General features: G+C 39.2%; 2 protein-coding genes across 2 annotated transcripts in view; both read left to right on the forward strand.

Annotated features, from left to right (window-relative positions):
- The first annotated feature begins 242 nt into the window (after positions 1-242).
- On the forward strand, positions 243-12,555 carry ascc1 (activating signal cointegrator 1 complex subunit 1). Its single transcript, XM_083932380.1, has 10 exons — positions 243-407; positions 867-969; positions 1,075-1,172; positions 1,278-1,456; positions 1,731-1,864; positions 2,161-2,280; positions 2,356-2,480; positions 3,083-3,156; positions 5,131-5,271; positions 12,112-12,555. Exons 1-9 carry the CDS (start codon positions 293-295, stop codon positions 5,245-5,247), a joined length of 1,065 nt encoding a protein of 354 aa, XP_083788506.1. The 5' UTR covers positions 243-292; the 3' UTR covers positions 5,248-5,271; positions 12,112-12,555.
- A 3,708-nt stretch (positions 12,556-16,263) lies between these two features.
- Positions 16,264-16,818, forward strand: part of LOC310961096 (testican-2) — a 42,725-nt gene continuing 42,170 nt past the window's right edge. Inside the window, exon 1 of the mRNA XM_083933056.1 lies at positions 16,264-16,528. Within this exon, the coding sequence (XP_083789182.1) occupies positions 16,343-16,528 (186 nt within the window). The 5' untranslated portion in view covers positions 16,264-16,342. The remainder of the gene's footprint in view (positions 16,529-16,818) is intronic.

Genomic DNA, 16,818 nt, shown 5'->3' on the forward strand with positions numbered 1-16,818 from the left:
CACGGCTTCTTATTTGTAAATTAAGCAACTGCATTCTTAACGCAGATGTTACACTAATGGGGACGTCTTTCGCCTGGATCATTTTCCAGGGGGTGGTCGTCACGTCCGTTTGTAGATCTACTGTCTGTCGTAAAGTAACGCAGGGAAACCGATACGTGAACGTCAACCGTCAATGGAAGCGACCTGCTAGCTACAAAAGCTAATTTACACATTTTTTGCAGAGAGAAACTTGAGAGATTTATTTGTGTTGTTAGGTTAACTTAGGTTTAGCCGACGTTTCTTAATTTACATTATGGATGTTTTACGTCCAGCTGTTATCAATATAAATGGAAGAATATACCGAAGGAATGTCATAAAGGAAGAACATTATGAGGAAGAAGAAGATTTCTCTTACATGGGACCACCAGGTAACTTGAGTCCTGCCTTTTCATTGAAACTTAAATATTAAATATATAATATATATAAAATATCAAGTCCTAGCTAGTCTTGTTGTCAGGAACTGTAGCATGGATGAACTGTAGACACAATTTCTTTTTAAAAGATACCAATTAACATTTGCCTGTTTGTGGTTTTAACCAGTGTTGGAATGAAACTAAATAAAATGTTGAGGTACTCGTACTTTACTTGAGTATTTTCATTTTATTCTACTTTATATTTTTACTCCAATACACTTTGAAGTCATTATTATACTTTTACTTAATACAAAATATTAACAAACACATTAAGATTTATCATCATGGATGAAGCTGCCCAACATTTTGAATGCAGAAGTTTTACTTGTAACAGAGTATTTTTACACTGTATTGCTACTTTTACTTAAGTAAAAGATTTGGGTACTTCTCCATCACTGATTTTGACATGTTAAGATAGTGAAGACCTTGCAGAAGACGAAACCTGTGACACCAACCTCATTGAAGAGACTGATAAGGGATACCGCTGTTCCATTGATGTCCCAAGTGTTCTTTACAAGTGAGTTATCTACAACATGCACATACTGTCTTTTGATTGTTCTGTATCATCCCAAACTTAAAAAGCAAGATGTGTTGTTTCTAAGCAGCACAATTTGTTCTACAGATACATAATTGGTAAAAAAGGAGAGACACGTAAACGGCTGGAGTCTGACACAAAGACATCCATCAGCATCCCAAAACAAGGAGTGGAAGGGCAGATTGGTGAGGATTAAGAAGGTGGTGAAGATTAGGAGCATCATAAAACAGGTTAGATAGAAGTCTCTGAAACAAAAGTGTTGATCTTAACTTTCTTCCTTTGCCTTACAGTTATCACAGGTTCCCATAAAGCTGCAGTCTCATCTGCAGTCACACGAGTTGAGGTACTTGTTGAGAGTTTCCGGAAGAAGCAGCCTTTTACACATTTCCTGTCATTCCCTTTGAATGATCCCAAAATTCAAGAAGGATTCCTGAGCTTTAAAGATGAAGTGTTGCAGCAGTGCTCAAAGGTACTGTGGAAGGAATATGAAGATAATTAAAAAACACTTATATGTACCACTCTATAGATCGGCTTATTTGAAGCTACCACACTTACTTAATATCTTGCTCTTCTGGTTTGTACCCTAATTGTTGAATGCACTTATTGGAATTCGCTTTGGACAAAAGTGTCAGCTAAATTAAATGTAATGTAATGTAATGATGAGGAGCAGGAGTGGTGGCCATGTATTATTTAAGATCACCACATTATATTCTTAACAAATTCTATATTCCCCTGATGTGTAGGATCACGGAGTAGAGGGAAGCATCTTTCAGAACCCGGCAAAGCTTCACCTGACAATCGGCACACTGGCTCTGTTAAATGACACGGAAGTGAGAAAAGCAGGCGAACACCTCCAAGAGTGTCAAAACCTTATCAGGTAAACAAGGTTATTTTTTATCACACGAAGATTGTAACTATAATTAAAAAAAACACTGTTTTTATTTGAGATTTGAGGCTTAATGCACACAAAAGTTGTGCATAAAGTCTATGATTGGATTAGATATGATAACAAGTGAACTCAGTTTCACATACACTAGAAACATTTCTTAGAGCGCAACACAGTATTACAAACAGACCATTGTATTCGATTGTATTGCTCAACATTCAATGTCTGAAAAACATAACATGTGCCATGTGAGTCACTGCAATCTGCTTTTTGCTCTCTGCCATCAGAGACATCACAGAAGGAAACCCTCTGCCATTGCAGGTGACGGGTATAGAGTACATGAATGATGACCCAGCCATGGTGGACATCTTGTATGCCAAAGTCAATGTGAAAGACAGATCTGACAAGTAAGTGGATCAGTATCAAGTTCTGTGAAAAATTGAATTTACACCTCACAAGTTTTGCACATATCTGCTCTTCAGGTTGCAGGTGATTGCAGACCGGCTGGTAGAGCATTTTGTCTCAGCAGGGCTGATGGTCAGAGAGTGGGACAGAGTGAAGCTGCACGCCACTGTGATGAACACTCTGTTCAGAAAGGACTCCACAGGTAAGACATTACATGAAAGCAGTATACGTGCCAGTAGCTTGGACGAAAACAAAATTATTGACCCGCTGTGACCACATTGGTAGCTCCTGCCCTAAACCTATTTGCCAATGTCCCCTTATTATCTTTTGGCTTGGACCTGAGCTGCAGTGACGACAAAGCTGGATTTTGAACAATTACAACAACAAATTCCTAAAGATATGCATCAGGCAGCTAGTTCTCTGTTTGGCCATAGCTCTGTTTATGTGCACCAAGCGGCATGTTTTCCAAGTACTCTGACAATGGCTTCATTCATTTTGGCCATGGATAAAGTCCAGCCCCAGTTCTCAAATTTGCACTGAGCTGACCAACAACACATCATAAGGGAGGGGCCGTGTCACTGCTGACCATGTTTGCAAGAATGTAGACGTTTAAAATTCACTGTTTTTTCTTCTCCTTAGTCCCTGTTTCACAAACACATTTCACAACTAAATGACCTTGATTATCACCTTGCTGTTGCCCACTGTAGCAGCTAGTAAACATGTTTATTTGGTCAGGAGATAATGTGGTTTTCTGTGCTCTGTGATATATTGTTCAGCTTGTCTTTTACACTGGTGTTTTTCCAGGTGAAGACACCGGCGGCCCAGGGAGACAAACCATGAGTGAACGGGAGGCATTTGATGCCAAAAACATATTAAAGGTTAGAGGAAATGAACACCTGCCAAACCTTTCAAATACTGCTGGATTACAGACCTCCAGACTTGGGCTTATTACTTATATAACTTGATGTTGATATCAGATGACAATTAAACAAGGATTTTGAATGTTTTATCAAATGAAAATGTAAATATAGGCATGCTGAAGAATTGCCTGTGAAAAAAAAATGACTCATTCTATCAGAATCAGAAATACTTAAAAAATCCCAGGGGGAAATTATTCATCAGAGTATCAGAGGCAACGTGACGCAGCGGTCTGGATAATTAATTCAGTTCCAAGTAATATAGCCTACACTTCCAAACCCTGCATAACCAACTACATGATCACTTGCATAACCAACTGCATTATCACAAAACTCCGTATGCTCACAGTGAATCTGGCAGCAACAAAGACAGTCTCTGTGCAGCAGGTTACAAAAAAAACCTGCATACTCCACCTACGTGATCGGCTGTATCTGTGCCCCTTGTTTATGAGAGTGAGAGGGTAAACTATATGTGGAAATTAACCAGATTCTGATCACTCTTATTTATTCACCTGCAGCAGGTTTGCACCATACAACACTGTCTGCTTCTGGAGTCCCATTTCTAAGACCGAGGGGGGGTTGGGTGCATTGTGATACCACTCTAGTACGCACAGAATAATCTGGTTAGTTTTTGGGCGGACTCACTCCTATTGATCGTAATGGTGTTATGATGGTACTAAGCGATTACGATCACAGACCAGCTGCAATATGTAAGACGTTAACCCACCTGATCTACTTAAAAGCCATTTGTAGTTGCCCCAATTTCAAACCACAAATCTGTTTAGTTTTTAAATCTATCTCCAGTCTGTAGGTTTGTATTGTATTGTTTTCAAAAGGAAAGCACAGGTGTAACCATTAACACTAACAATGGCTCTTTTCAAGTGTTCAAGTAAGCTGTGACAGGGAGCCAGCATGCACAACACGAGTACCCTGAAACTGATGCAGCTAAATTGAATGAGGCCATCTTTAATTTCATTATATACACCTGTGCTTTCCCTACCGTGATACTGTCAAAATGTCTTCTGTGAAAAAAAGGCCTGTTGTGTGTTTTTTTGGTCCTCTGGTGTGTAACAGAATACAGTATATTACAAAGAAAATGCATATAGTGAGGCAAATAAAATCAGGGAATTAAGATTAATAACAAAAATACAAGATAACAACAATAGTATGTGTTGGGAGTACAAAGTACCACATTACTGTTATTCCTTTACTTTTGCCAATAACTAACTAGAAATTTATCTAATGACTTTCTCAAATTTAAAATAACACAATTACTGCAATTCAATGGTCTTGTTACTCGTTTTGTCTTGATCATCATAGCAGACTAACGCAGCCTATTTCCCGCATATTTTCTGGGCTACGAGCTAATGTCACCTGAACTTACTGCAGGGCAGTGAATGACGTGAAATGACAGTGAAAATCTTTCAGCTGGTAAAAAGATTTACTGCTCAAGAGTTTATTGATTAAACCTGTTATTCGAGGGGAACAAGAATACGCCTGTATAGCTCAAAGAGAGGAGCTTTGATAGATTTTTTTTTTTTTTTTGAAGCAGCACTTGTCAGAATGAGAGTAAGAACCTCCAGGTGCCGTTTCTTTGTGTGTGACGAGTGAAATGTGACACCAAGTTGACACTGCAGATAAAACAAAAGCTCTGAAATCCATCTTCTGGTGCAGAGAAGATCTCTGTTTGAATAACAAAATCCTTCATTTTCTTTTCTCTGAAAAATGACACATGGGTGCCTACCACATGCTCACTCGCCCGTAACCATGGTAAACTCCACGTTTGAGAGCGAGAGCTTAATCTTTTAGTAGTAGTCTTTTTATATTACTATGGTGATTTTTTTCCCAATCAAAATAAGGTATAATGAAGATGAAGTTTATTATTGTATGAGTTTTTATTTCATTATTTTAAGACATTTGTTGATTTCATTACAGAAATTTGGTGCTTATCATTTTGGAGAGTTTGAGCTGAATACTGTCCTGCTGTCCCAGAGATTTTCGACAGATTGTACAGGCTACTACACCTCTGCAGGGTGCTGCAACTTCTCATGAGCTTCAACACCATATTCCCGTGAGGTGAGAAATTAATAAGGAAGACAATTTCTAGTTTAGCAGATCTTTGAAGCTGTCTTGACACTGTTGTCCAGTAGGTGGCAGCATAAGCTTTTTCTTTTTAATAATTGCAACTACCTTGTTCTACCTGTATCTGAATCAATCTCTTTGCTCTCTAAAACCCCTTGGGAACAGTTTATGTGAAAAAATATAGTGATCAGAGTGCAGAATGATTGAAAGTTCAGACTAAAGTTCACTCAAAAGTTGAAACATGCATGCAAAATCACCCTGAAATGCTCTAGGTAGTAAAATTTCTGTTTTTGTACTTTAGTCCCCAGACACTTGGTTCAAACAACATCACATAAAAGACACAAAATACTTTTTTTTAATAGAGCATGACATCTTAAAGGAAACATGAAAACAGCAAGAACTTAGATCAAAAACTTCACTGTTTACTTCTGCACGTTTGAGGACATGTTCACAATGAAAATGTTTTTTTGGGAAGTGAGTTATGCAATCTCTTGTGATCATTCAAGTGATTCTTACTTTTTTCTCCCCAGAGAATCATGTGTCATGACCAGTGTGCATCGAGACCTAAGAGAACAGCTCTCTTAGAGGAGATGATTGACTTTGTGCGTGAACTTAGATTGTTGAAGATATAGTCCGATAACAGGCTTTGAATCAGACCTGGCTCAGGTTCTTAAAGTCTGCATTGGATTGTCGATAAAGATGTATCAAATATGTACAAATGATTGAAATTCAATACAATTTTGAGACACATGTACTTGAGCATTTCCATTTGATTTATACCTCTACTCCACTTAATTTACCTGATGCTTTAGTTACTCTGCAGATGAATATTTTACACACAAAATATGATAAACTTATATAATATGAAGCATTGTTATGATAAAATGCTTTTTACACATTAGTTCAAAATGTACATGTACAACTCCTTAGATGTTTTCAGACCAAGTGGTACAGGGGAGAGGCGAGAGGAAGTGCCCACTAGGGAGCTCCCTCGAGAACTAGATACCTTAAGGGTTTTTTTCTGTTTGCATTTGAACTGTTAATAGGAGCACTGAAGTTATGCAAGTCCGCAAGTCCCTCCGCCTCACACCCCGCTGCTGGCAGACTACAGCCAGCCAGCCACCCTGTCTGTCTTCAGTGCGGGCTAGTTAGTTAGCTAGCCAGCTGCCGTCCTCCCAGCGAGTCGGAGGTACAGTTCGACCCAGTGTTGCTGCTGGCCAACCGCCCGCTGTTCAGCTCATTTTCTGTATCCAGTGGGGCGTGAAAGTTTGGCAGAATTAGCAGGCTAGCTGGCTAGTAGTTCCTCTTGTGCTGGAGGAGTACCTACTCTGAAGTAGAAGCTTAAAAAGTCTCTTAAAACAGCAATTTTTAACTTATGAAAAGGTTCCTCTGGTTCAAATATGCCTATTGCCAGTGAGAAACAGTCTCTGGCAAGACTGCATTTACATTTTGAAGACAGTACTACTTCCACTATTTTTTATTATTATTATTAGTAGTAGTAGTAGTATTTTGAGAAGTCCTTAGCAGTTGTTAAACTTTAAGATTACATTAACTTTTTGTCACCTGGGAGGTATCAACATCCAAACACAGTGTTATCCTACAAGCTGTCAAAATGCCCGGAATCGGCCGGTATATCTCATATACATTCAGTCTGGTTATACAGGAAGTCCATATTAATGGCATGTTCTAAATAATTTAAGGAGTCTTGCTGCACCGTCTAACCTGTCGACCATGACAGCTGAAGTAGCTGGAGTTTTCGCAGCGTTCTTCAGCCAATATTTTGAGAAACTCAGACTCTTACTAGCACATTGTGAGACTTAAATATTTTATGATTAAGCAAAATTTGAAGTTTACAAGGAAAAGTAATCAAAAGTCAACTTTCAAAGCTGTGGAAAGCTTCTGGCTTCCCACTGATCATAACGAAGTATTACCCATTTCCTTTCATCTCACTTCCTCATGAATGTGTTAATGCGTCACTGACATGATTTATTACACCAGTCTTGGGATTTTTTTCTACATCTTTTTTATCAGTCCCCTCGCCACATGAAGCCACAACCTTGCTCCCACTCACGTCTGTCGTGTGTGTCAGTGAATACAGACATCGGACACAGAGCCTGTCCACTTGCTCTCGCCGTCAGAGTTTTTTTCAGCCCTCCCCTCAGCTGGTGATGCACCCTGCTTGGCATGCAGGAGGGCGATCACAGAGCGGCCAAAAGTTACACTGATGGAAACTGAGGGCACTTTTTGTTTGTCAGCTCTGCCATCCTGTGCTGTCCACCCTCCCATTTCAGCAGTGGCGTGACTTTCCCCCTGACGCCATTTGACAGGGACATGCAAATATCGTCATCGGGAAACAGCCATCCAGCTGAACCGTCCATCCATTAACTATGGCACTGTCTGGACTTTAAAATGTATCTTCTCAGACTCAGGAAAGGCACCTAATTATCTGCTCTGTGTCTCCTGAGAGCATGCTTGTTAGTGGGTCAGGAGTACACATCCAGCATAACTCTAAGGTAAAGGATATAGTGATGATTCTGGGAACTGCCAATACTGTTGGTCATAAGCACACAGAGAAGCAGAGAGGGAAGATGATTTGCAAGTAAATGAATTCATTGAGAATGTGCATCCTTGTGTCCTTTGGCAGGGACATGATTAAAGATGCGCTGGGCAGATGTCTTCACTAATGATGGTCTGAAAACATGTGAAGGAACATACGTCATCCGCAGACTAAGACAGTGAACTGGCTAATGGCCACATAGTGTGTGTTTTGTCGCATATAGATCACGAACATATTGGAGTGTAGGGCTGCAAAGTATCGCAGTATGGATATTTTATTATAATTGTTTATAGATTATATATTTATATGCAATTATTTAGTCTATAAAATTTGAGGAAAACAAACCTTTAATAGATGGTTTATAACACATGACAATGTAGTTATATAGACATGTTTTAGTGTTAATGTACGGTATTCAGTGACAATTATAATTTCTGCAATACTTATCGGTACAAGGTTTACAAGTTTGTTTTGTTCAACTAACACTCCAAAAGCCAAAGCTATTTAATATACAAAGATATAAAACAGACCAGTGGAAGCGTCTTGCATTGGATGGATACAAATGTTTGGCATTTTGGTTGATAAATAAGTGAAATGATGTTGATTGATGGCTCACTACGAAAATGCATTTTAGTCACATTTAAATGGGTCCTATTATGCTCATTTTCAGGGTTCATACATTCTACTAGAACTTTAATATTCGAAAAATGCATTATTTTTCTCATATTGCCTTCCAGGTCTTCCAGTTGTCTTTGCAAGCGTGTGTGTGTGTGCGTGTGTGTGTTTACATGTATGTTTTTGAAGGATACACCCTCTGAAAACAAGTCTTTGGGATTTAAAACCAACTGCTAAAAACATATTTACCCATTCATTTAATAGTTTCCTCCCTGTGTTAAGCGTTGAAAGAAAAAGGTGTGATTTTGGAAGAAGTGAAAGCACTTAGCCTGTAAAACTCACATTGAACTGGCAATAATGAGAATTAATTCATGAATGGTAACTGAAGTCTTGTTATCTCAACTAAGTATTGTTTGGGCTACTATCCAATTTGCATATTTAATTTCATGCTACTTTTCAAAGTAACTTTTTTTTTTTCCATACAAAGGATATTTGAAATGAACTTGCTTGATCAATGTCAAACTTTTTTTTTTAACACATTTTGAGTTTTAAAATTCCGAACCGCACTTTCATAGTGTGATTAAAAATGAAGCTTTGATTTGTGGAGCTGGAATAAAACATCTACTGGGGGAAAAAAAACGTTTGACAGATGTGACCTTTTAAATACAGTAGATGTTTGATTTGTATGCTCGGAGTAATAATGCACATGAAATCGATGAAGCCCCTAATTACTTTTAAGGTCACGGTAGGTTTTACTCACGTGTGTCTAAAATCACAAATGTTGATCAGGGTCAAAGAATATTTTAATGCAAATCCAATTAACTGAAAGGGTGAACTTGACAGCAATGAAGAACTAGTATGACATTTCAGTAGGTAGCCTCATACTCCTGGTGTCATGTTTCCCCTTAACAGGCTTAGATTGTTTTAAGAGGGTCTTTTAATCGATCAAACACATCTATCCACAAGGTGCTACTGTGGTGCTCTGTAAGAGATCCTGCTCGACAAAGCCAACAAATCTTTCAAATTGGATATTGTTAGCAGTGAAACATGACAGCCCACCTTCCTCTGACTGTTCCCTCATGTTGGATGTGACTCTCCAGCTGAGTGTCACTGCCGTTTGAATGTCACACTAATCACTCTGTCACTAATGGGCATGAACGGCCTTGACGGACAGCCAAGGCTAGAGTATTTGAAATATCTAATCTGTGTCTCCAGCGAGGAGGCAGGTGATCTCTGCAGCAGCTCTTTATCATTCAGAGTGCTGAGTCTGGAGGCTGCCTGCAGCTGTCCACGTTTGTTTACTGCTGGAGGCATTCACACAGGGAGGAGAGGCACAAAACAGCAGTGTTTGAACAGCAGGTAGTCATTCAGAGCGGCTTTTTACTTTATGTACTCTTTGCCCAAGGAGATTTTAAAACGGTATAAAACAACTTAGCAGAAAGTAGAGGTGTAAGGGAATATCCATACACTTGAAAATTGAGATATGTTGTGTTATACAAAAACACTGAAGCTATTTTTGATTAATATCTTACCTGCAAAGATCTGTGGCAGATAGTGGTTCATTTTGTGTTGTTTAAAACCCAAACCGCTAGAAGTGCTGTAACTTATCTTCAGCCAGTTGATTGTTCGATTACAACAACACAGTGTATGAAGAATATGGAAGAATAACAACAGAAAAACGCAATATATCGCCTTGCTTACAAACTCAAAATATATCACATATTCACTTTACAATGATATGAAACAGAAAAGCAACAAATCCTTACGTTTGAGAAGCTGGAACTAGTGAATAACAAATTGTTCACCGTTACCGCTAACATAAAAGCAGTTTTGCTAACTTAAGAACTGTGGAGGTAGGAGGATGGTCTTTATTAAAATTTCAAATTAATTTAATCAATTGTGACATTAAAGTATGTCTCCTTGGTTCATTGCTAAATTGACATCACCTTACAATGTTATCATGGCAAATGTGTTACAGCAGACAACAAGCAGCATTAGCATTTATTTGGAGTCGTGTTTCTGGCCACCTGACGAGTACATTTCTAATATTTACGTTCCTTTCCTCTTTATGATCTCTACCAATTCATGAGGGAAATGTATGGCTCTTTAGAAGCAAATGCTCCACTGTGTTCATCAGCTAGTTGCTACCACAATTCAGGATTAATATGCAGAAGTTGAGCTTAACTGCTGCAAACTGTCTCTGTATCGGAAACTATAAACTGTTCAACAAATCTTCCTCCTGACTTATCTTCAAGTATTTTATCCATCCACTCCAAAGTGCCGTGTTAAATCCCCTCACACAGCACTTAATGTTGTTTCCTATTGGTAGGATGTCGAGTAGTGAATCTGATGGGAATTTGTCATTTATAGTTGTTTGTATAACCTGGATTTGCAGACTAAAATACATCGTTTGCTAAGACTGAGCATGTCAGGAGCTCATAACAATAGCCAGCTTCTCTTTATTGTGTACATTTAATTGAAAAGGGTGCTGCACTCGGTTCCACCCCTGCTGCAGCTGCCTGCAGTGCAAACACAGCAGCTACAGTATTTTCATGGCAAATGCAAACTGCTGTCAGACTGCTCTAAACTAACTTTGCACCTTAATAGCTGTGTGACCCAGTTTGAATCCAATTGAGTTAGATCTATACACGTTAAGAGCAGCTCCACTTACAGCTGTTAGTCACTCGAGATTACTTATTGAAGGCCTCCCGATGTGATTTATTCTCTCCTGAACCTTCAAAATAACTTCTTTTGATGATTTTTATCAAGGAACTGGCTTTCAGGCTCCTTTTTGCACACTTTACAGTGGCAGCACCTATCACAGGCAGTAACTGCTCCACAAACACTGCAGAAGAAGATTTTTTTTGTTTTATTGTGTCATCAATATTTAATACAGACCTGTACTTAAAACAACATACGGAGGGAACATACAAAACAGTATATAAAGCAGTGATGTGATATAGTGCACTATGTTTAACCCACTAATATTGAACAGTATATTACGTTTTACTAGCTCTATTGCTTGTTTTAGTGTTTGTCTTAATGCCTCAATATCATGACTCAATAAATTAAAATTTAAAATATATAGGCTGTCATGCTACTTTTTTCGATATTGATTGACGTACATAGAAAAAAAGCATTCCAAATTATTAATCTTTTTGGCCTTTTATCAAGGAAACATGTCAAACATTCAATTGTTCCAGCTTCTGAAATGGGAGAATTTGCTTTGCAATTTTATTATTGTAAATTGAACATCTTTGAGTTTCGGACTGATGGTCAGGCAAAACAAGCAATTATGAAGATGTAACCTTGGACATTTTTAGATTTAATAGAGCATTGATTAAAAAAAAATCCACATCACTGTCATTGTAGATGGAAACAATGGGTTAGTTGCAGCCTTACAGTGCTTTTCAAATCATTTACTGCCACTATGATCCATGGAGTACCTCATGGGTCAATCCTAGGTCCTCTTCTATTCTGTATGTTGATGTCACACAACTTAATGTCTATGAAACCAGAATCCCCCAGCAGACTAACTAACAAACACCAGTATTTTGAATTATTTGTAAAAGCACATTGTAACCCTGTTTTGAAAGGTGCTATATAAATAAAGTCATTATTATTATTATTATTTTAAATTGACCACTGACTATGTGTTGCAGGTCATTGCTGAACACCAGGACGGGAAGCTTCAGTTTGGCTGGCTGATGAAGAAGTCGACAGTAAAGCACTGTGGGAAACAAATCAGATGACGAACATGTATGGACTTATACCAAAGTGTCTTTGCATCTTTACTGAATCCCTTGTTAAAATCAGTTGGAAAATGAACATTTGTTTGGGTTGTGTTTTACTTCATGCTGGCAGGAGGTTTGACTTTTTAACATTCTGTTTAAATTTGACAGGAATAAAGAAAAGTGTATAGCATTCACCCTTGCCTGTTGCAATTAATTGTTTTGTGACAGGACTTCCTGAAGCAATAATCGCAGGGTTGTCATATCATTTGAGAATATGTACAGCCACGATTAGTAGCGGATCTCCTGTTGGGCTGTTTGTAAGACAGAAAAGGGATTTGTTTACATTTGTGGACCGCAAATATGTACAGATAAGCAACCCTTCACATGTGCTTCTTGCTGTCTTGTCTGATGTTATTCAAATAAAGCTTTCCTCCCCTCAACTCCTTTTGTGTAAAATGATTATGCTTGGTGAACAGGATAGATATATTTTTATCAACATCAACCTAGAGAAGAACACGGCGAGCTGATGACATCAGTTAATCCCCTTACAATTAAATGCACTCTTCCACAGCATAACTCTGATATGTAGAAGATGTTTACCTAGTTGTGTGGAACTGCTATACAACACAAGATTAGAGGACGGTTGCATCATGGGAAAATATTTACAGACTAATTATAGTAATTTACATAATTCATTAAATCAGGGTTTTTTATTAATCTAGCCTCTGATCTGTTCAATGATTTGAGGTCTGCTGTAGAGCCCACGTACGGATGCTTCTGTAGGTAGAAGCAACAGTTCATAAATCGTATGGGCAGGATAAAAAAGGCCAAGTCTTCTTACATTGCTACTGCATAACTAGTGTGGATGCGATAAACTTAGCTCTGCACGTTTTTGTAAATTGACGTACAGAAATAACTTAGATTGTGTGTGTGTGTGTGGGGGGAGGGGCATTAACGTCCCCTAGCAACCGTTGTAAAATGCTGTCCATAAATACCAGTAGTAAGAGACAGTACATGCAGGATAATTTTATACTTCCCTTTCACTCACCTATCACTGTTGTATCCTCTGATAAAGGCTCATAAAAAAGTTTGTATTGTGTCCGCTGTTCATCTTTTAAGCAGAATATGTCTTTATCAATATTCTTGGCACCTACATTTGAGTACTTTGTCATTTTAACAAATACAAAATGACTATTTTAGCATTCGACAACAGCATGAGTCGCAGCCACAGAAGGCTGTCAAAGTGCTCACATGATGTGACTTAATTTCACAGCATCTGAGGTTTTTCCCACACATGGGGAAAACCTCAGATGTGGGTGGTCACTTAGTAATTATGAAAAGTGAATTTATTTGTCAGGGGATGCTCAGTTAACAGATATGATCTAAAATAAGCATTTAGAACGTGATCTAAGGTTATCTTTGCTACATTTAGAGAGAGGGAGGGACCAGGTGACAGCTGAAATTATTAATCTGGTAGAGGCATAGATTTCTGACTAAGAATCCAATCTGATCAGTAAAGCACAAGCGTTCTAGAAAATACTTTTTGCTTGTTCCTAAGGTACTGTAAGAAAAAAAATGGTTGTGTTATCACTAGTCCTTCAGGGCTGCTGGTCACTGTCTGCCACCTCAGATACTGATGGAGCGGAAAATGCAAGCTCATGCAGTAAGAGCTGTCTGCAATTAAAAAAAGATCCTCTGAGTCTACTCATCCTTAAAATGTAGCATCTTCGGAGATGAACCACTCATAGCTTTCGTCGACATGTTTTCCATTTGCTGTTGGTGTTCTTACACATGTAGGGCTTTTCTCCAGAGACCAACTTCCCAATAATATCTCAGCTCTCACACAATCTTTAAAAGCTAATGGTGCAAAGCAGAACAGTCTTTAAATGCTTCCCAGGTCAGCTGTGTGACCATTAATCTGCAGCACATTCATCCTGATCATGACATGACTGATGACGACCTCTTGATTAACACATCGTGTCCAGCACCTCGCACTGTGGATGTGCACAGCTGGCTGATGCTGCGGGACATTTCTCCTGCTGCCCTTGCCTCTCAATTCTAGAGCTCTGCACACTTAAGAAAGCCTGCCTTTGCCACGTTGACTGTTTTGATGCCAGAGTCAGAGTCAGAGTCTGTTTGGCCAGCTAATCAGCATCACAGGAACACGATCCTGCTCCGGGCTACTTGGCCCCGGCCAATAGCGGTAACCTTAAACTCAAAAGAATCTGAGCAGGGGGCTGGATTACGTTTATCTTCATGGGGATGAAATAGAGAGTGGAGGGAGGAAAGGAGGACATGGAGAGTTTAGGGAGCGGCAGGAATAATGGGGGTGAATGTTAAATGATGTGCAGCAGGTACAGCAAACCTCTTCTTGAAGATAAAGTAGCATTACAGGAGCAGCTAAATTGTATCACGCAAATGTTGGTAAAGGACTGAAAAATAGGGTTATGTTTTAAATGAAAAGTATAAATGCACAAGAACTAGAGTTTTCTGATAAGGGTATTTCTCAAAATGTCTTTTAAGGTGGATCCTTCTCTACGGTACTCTTGAGCTCCTGAAGAGCTTTCCTGTGTCAAAATCTAATTTTAAAGGTCGTATTTGTATTTTGGTTTTCTACTAGAACCTGTTTCATGCTTTAATGTTCAAAAAAACACATTATTTTTCTCGTACTGTCTGTTGAATATACCTGTATTCACCCTCTGTCTGAAACGCTCCAGCCCATTCTGCTCTGACTGGTCATCCATCGTTTTCATCGTCTTTGGCATCAGCGCTCTCTGTGTTTCTGCCTTGTCATTGCAGCTGGGGAATGACTGTACCAGCATTGTAGTGCACGGATGTAAAAAAAGAGAAAAGGATACAGCATTCGAGGTGGGGCCCCAAGATGCTCAGTGGCGTATGAAGCCAAAAAATGTCAACTGCCGCGTTTAAAATACTAGGATCAGCACTATTTGCACACTGGCCCCATAGAGTAAACCCATTTCTGCCGGCCAAGCCGATTACTTCCAGTTTAGCGCTCCAGCAATTCGAATGAGGATTATGTGTGGCTCCTCTTGACTTTTCAAATGTTATCGGACCAAATAGATTAAATGCTGATATTAACGAGCCAAAAAAACGGTCTCTTTCGCCTTGTAAGTCAATGGGAAAAAGTATTATTGGGCGCAAAGACAGATTGATCAGGAGAAAATTATATAAATAAATATCTAATAGTAGTAAAAGAAAATAGAAATGAATTATGCACTGGACATTCACTACTCTTCCAAACAAGGTCACGCCCACTTAGGAGACAGGAAGTGTAGGCCTATACCATTTTGTCCCATTGGTGCTGCAGGAAGTGTGGAATATTTTGCATAGAGAAAATCTTTGCCTTCACTTTTGTACAGTGGGAGGGAGTGGAGTTGTATTGTCCATCTTTACATACAGTTTAAGGGTACAGTTTCTGAATACGGGCTGTGGGCATTTCTCTGTGGATTAATCACTTTGATATTTTCACAGTATTTATATAGGACCTAGACCGGCTTTATAATAAATTAAAAAACACATGGAAATCTCACTTTTCACAATATGGGACCTTTAAGGGTAAAATGGAGTAAAGCTTTTGCCCTGAGGCCACGTGGGAGTCCCTCAGTGACCCTCAGCAATCCAGAGAGCCCAGTTTTGGCACCACTGTCTTATTGAATTAGCTCAACTGCAGTAATTACCCACATTTCTTCCAAATGTATAGTTTAATTGAGTCCACTGATTCTGTTATAGAGCTCAACCTGTTATAGAGCCCCCCCCCCCCCCCCAAAAAATGTAATACAATACGTTAAAGTATGATTGACCATCAGTGGCAACAATAAACATCTGTTCCACTTGTATAATTAATTTTCAGTGTGACTATTTCTGAGAGTGTGGGCCGCTTACAAACAGAAAAAAAGACTTGAGTACAGAAAACCAAGTAAGCAGAAATACATGATAAGTGCAGGATCTAATCTCTGCTTTAACTCTTTCTCCCTCCCTCCCCTCTCCTCTCCTCTCTCCTCTCCCTCTCTCTCTCATTTCCATTCAGTCTGTTGAAGCAGCAGCACTCTTGTATGTGGATCCTTGGCAAGAGGACATCAGCAGCAGCAGCAGCAGCAGCAGCAGGAGACACCTCTCAGACCAAAACTGCTTGAGCAACATGGTCGTTTTAAGAATGGTCGCTTGCCTGTGTCTGTTGGTGGGCTTCTCGCTCCAGGTGGACGTGAAAAGTGAGAAAGAGGCAGGGAAAGCCGGGAATTTCATGGAAGATGAGCAATGGCTGTCAACCATCTCCCAGTACGGGCGTAAAATCAAACACTGGAACCGCTTCAGAGACGTGAGTGGTGTATTTATGGAGATGAATTATACAAAGCGTGTGGGTCGTATCTTATCTCGCAGTGCTTGAGATGCTTGTCTGTCCGTGGAGGTACCGCAGGTTGCTTTCTCAGGTGATTTTGCGCACACTTGACCGTCGCTCTGAAGTGCACGCAGCCAACGCGCAATATTAGCAATTTGTTACAGAGGTACTTTTTTTTTTTAAATGAAATATCAAACATGATATATGTTAAAATACTGTAGGTTTGAATATACCTCATGACATGATTGATAAAGTCATCTTTCTTTCTTTTTTGCAAG

This window comes from Echiichthys vipera (assembly GCF_963691815.1).
Source record: "Echiichthys vipera genome assembly, chromosome: 18".
Taxonomy (NCBI): domain Eukaryota; kingdom Metazoa; phylum Chordata; class Actinopteri; order Perciformes; family Trachinidae; genus Echiichthys; species Echiichthys vipera.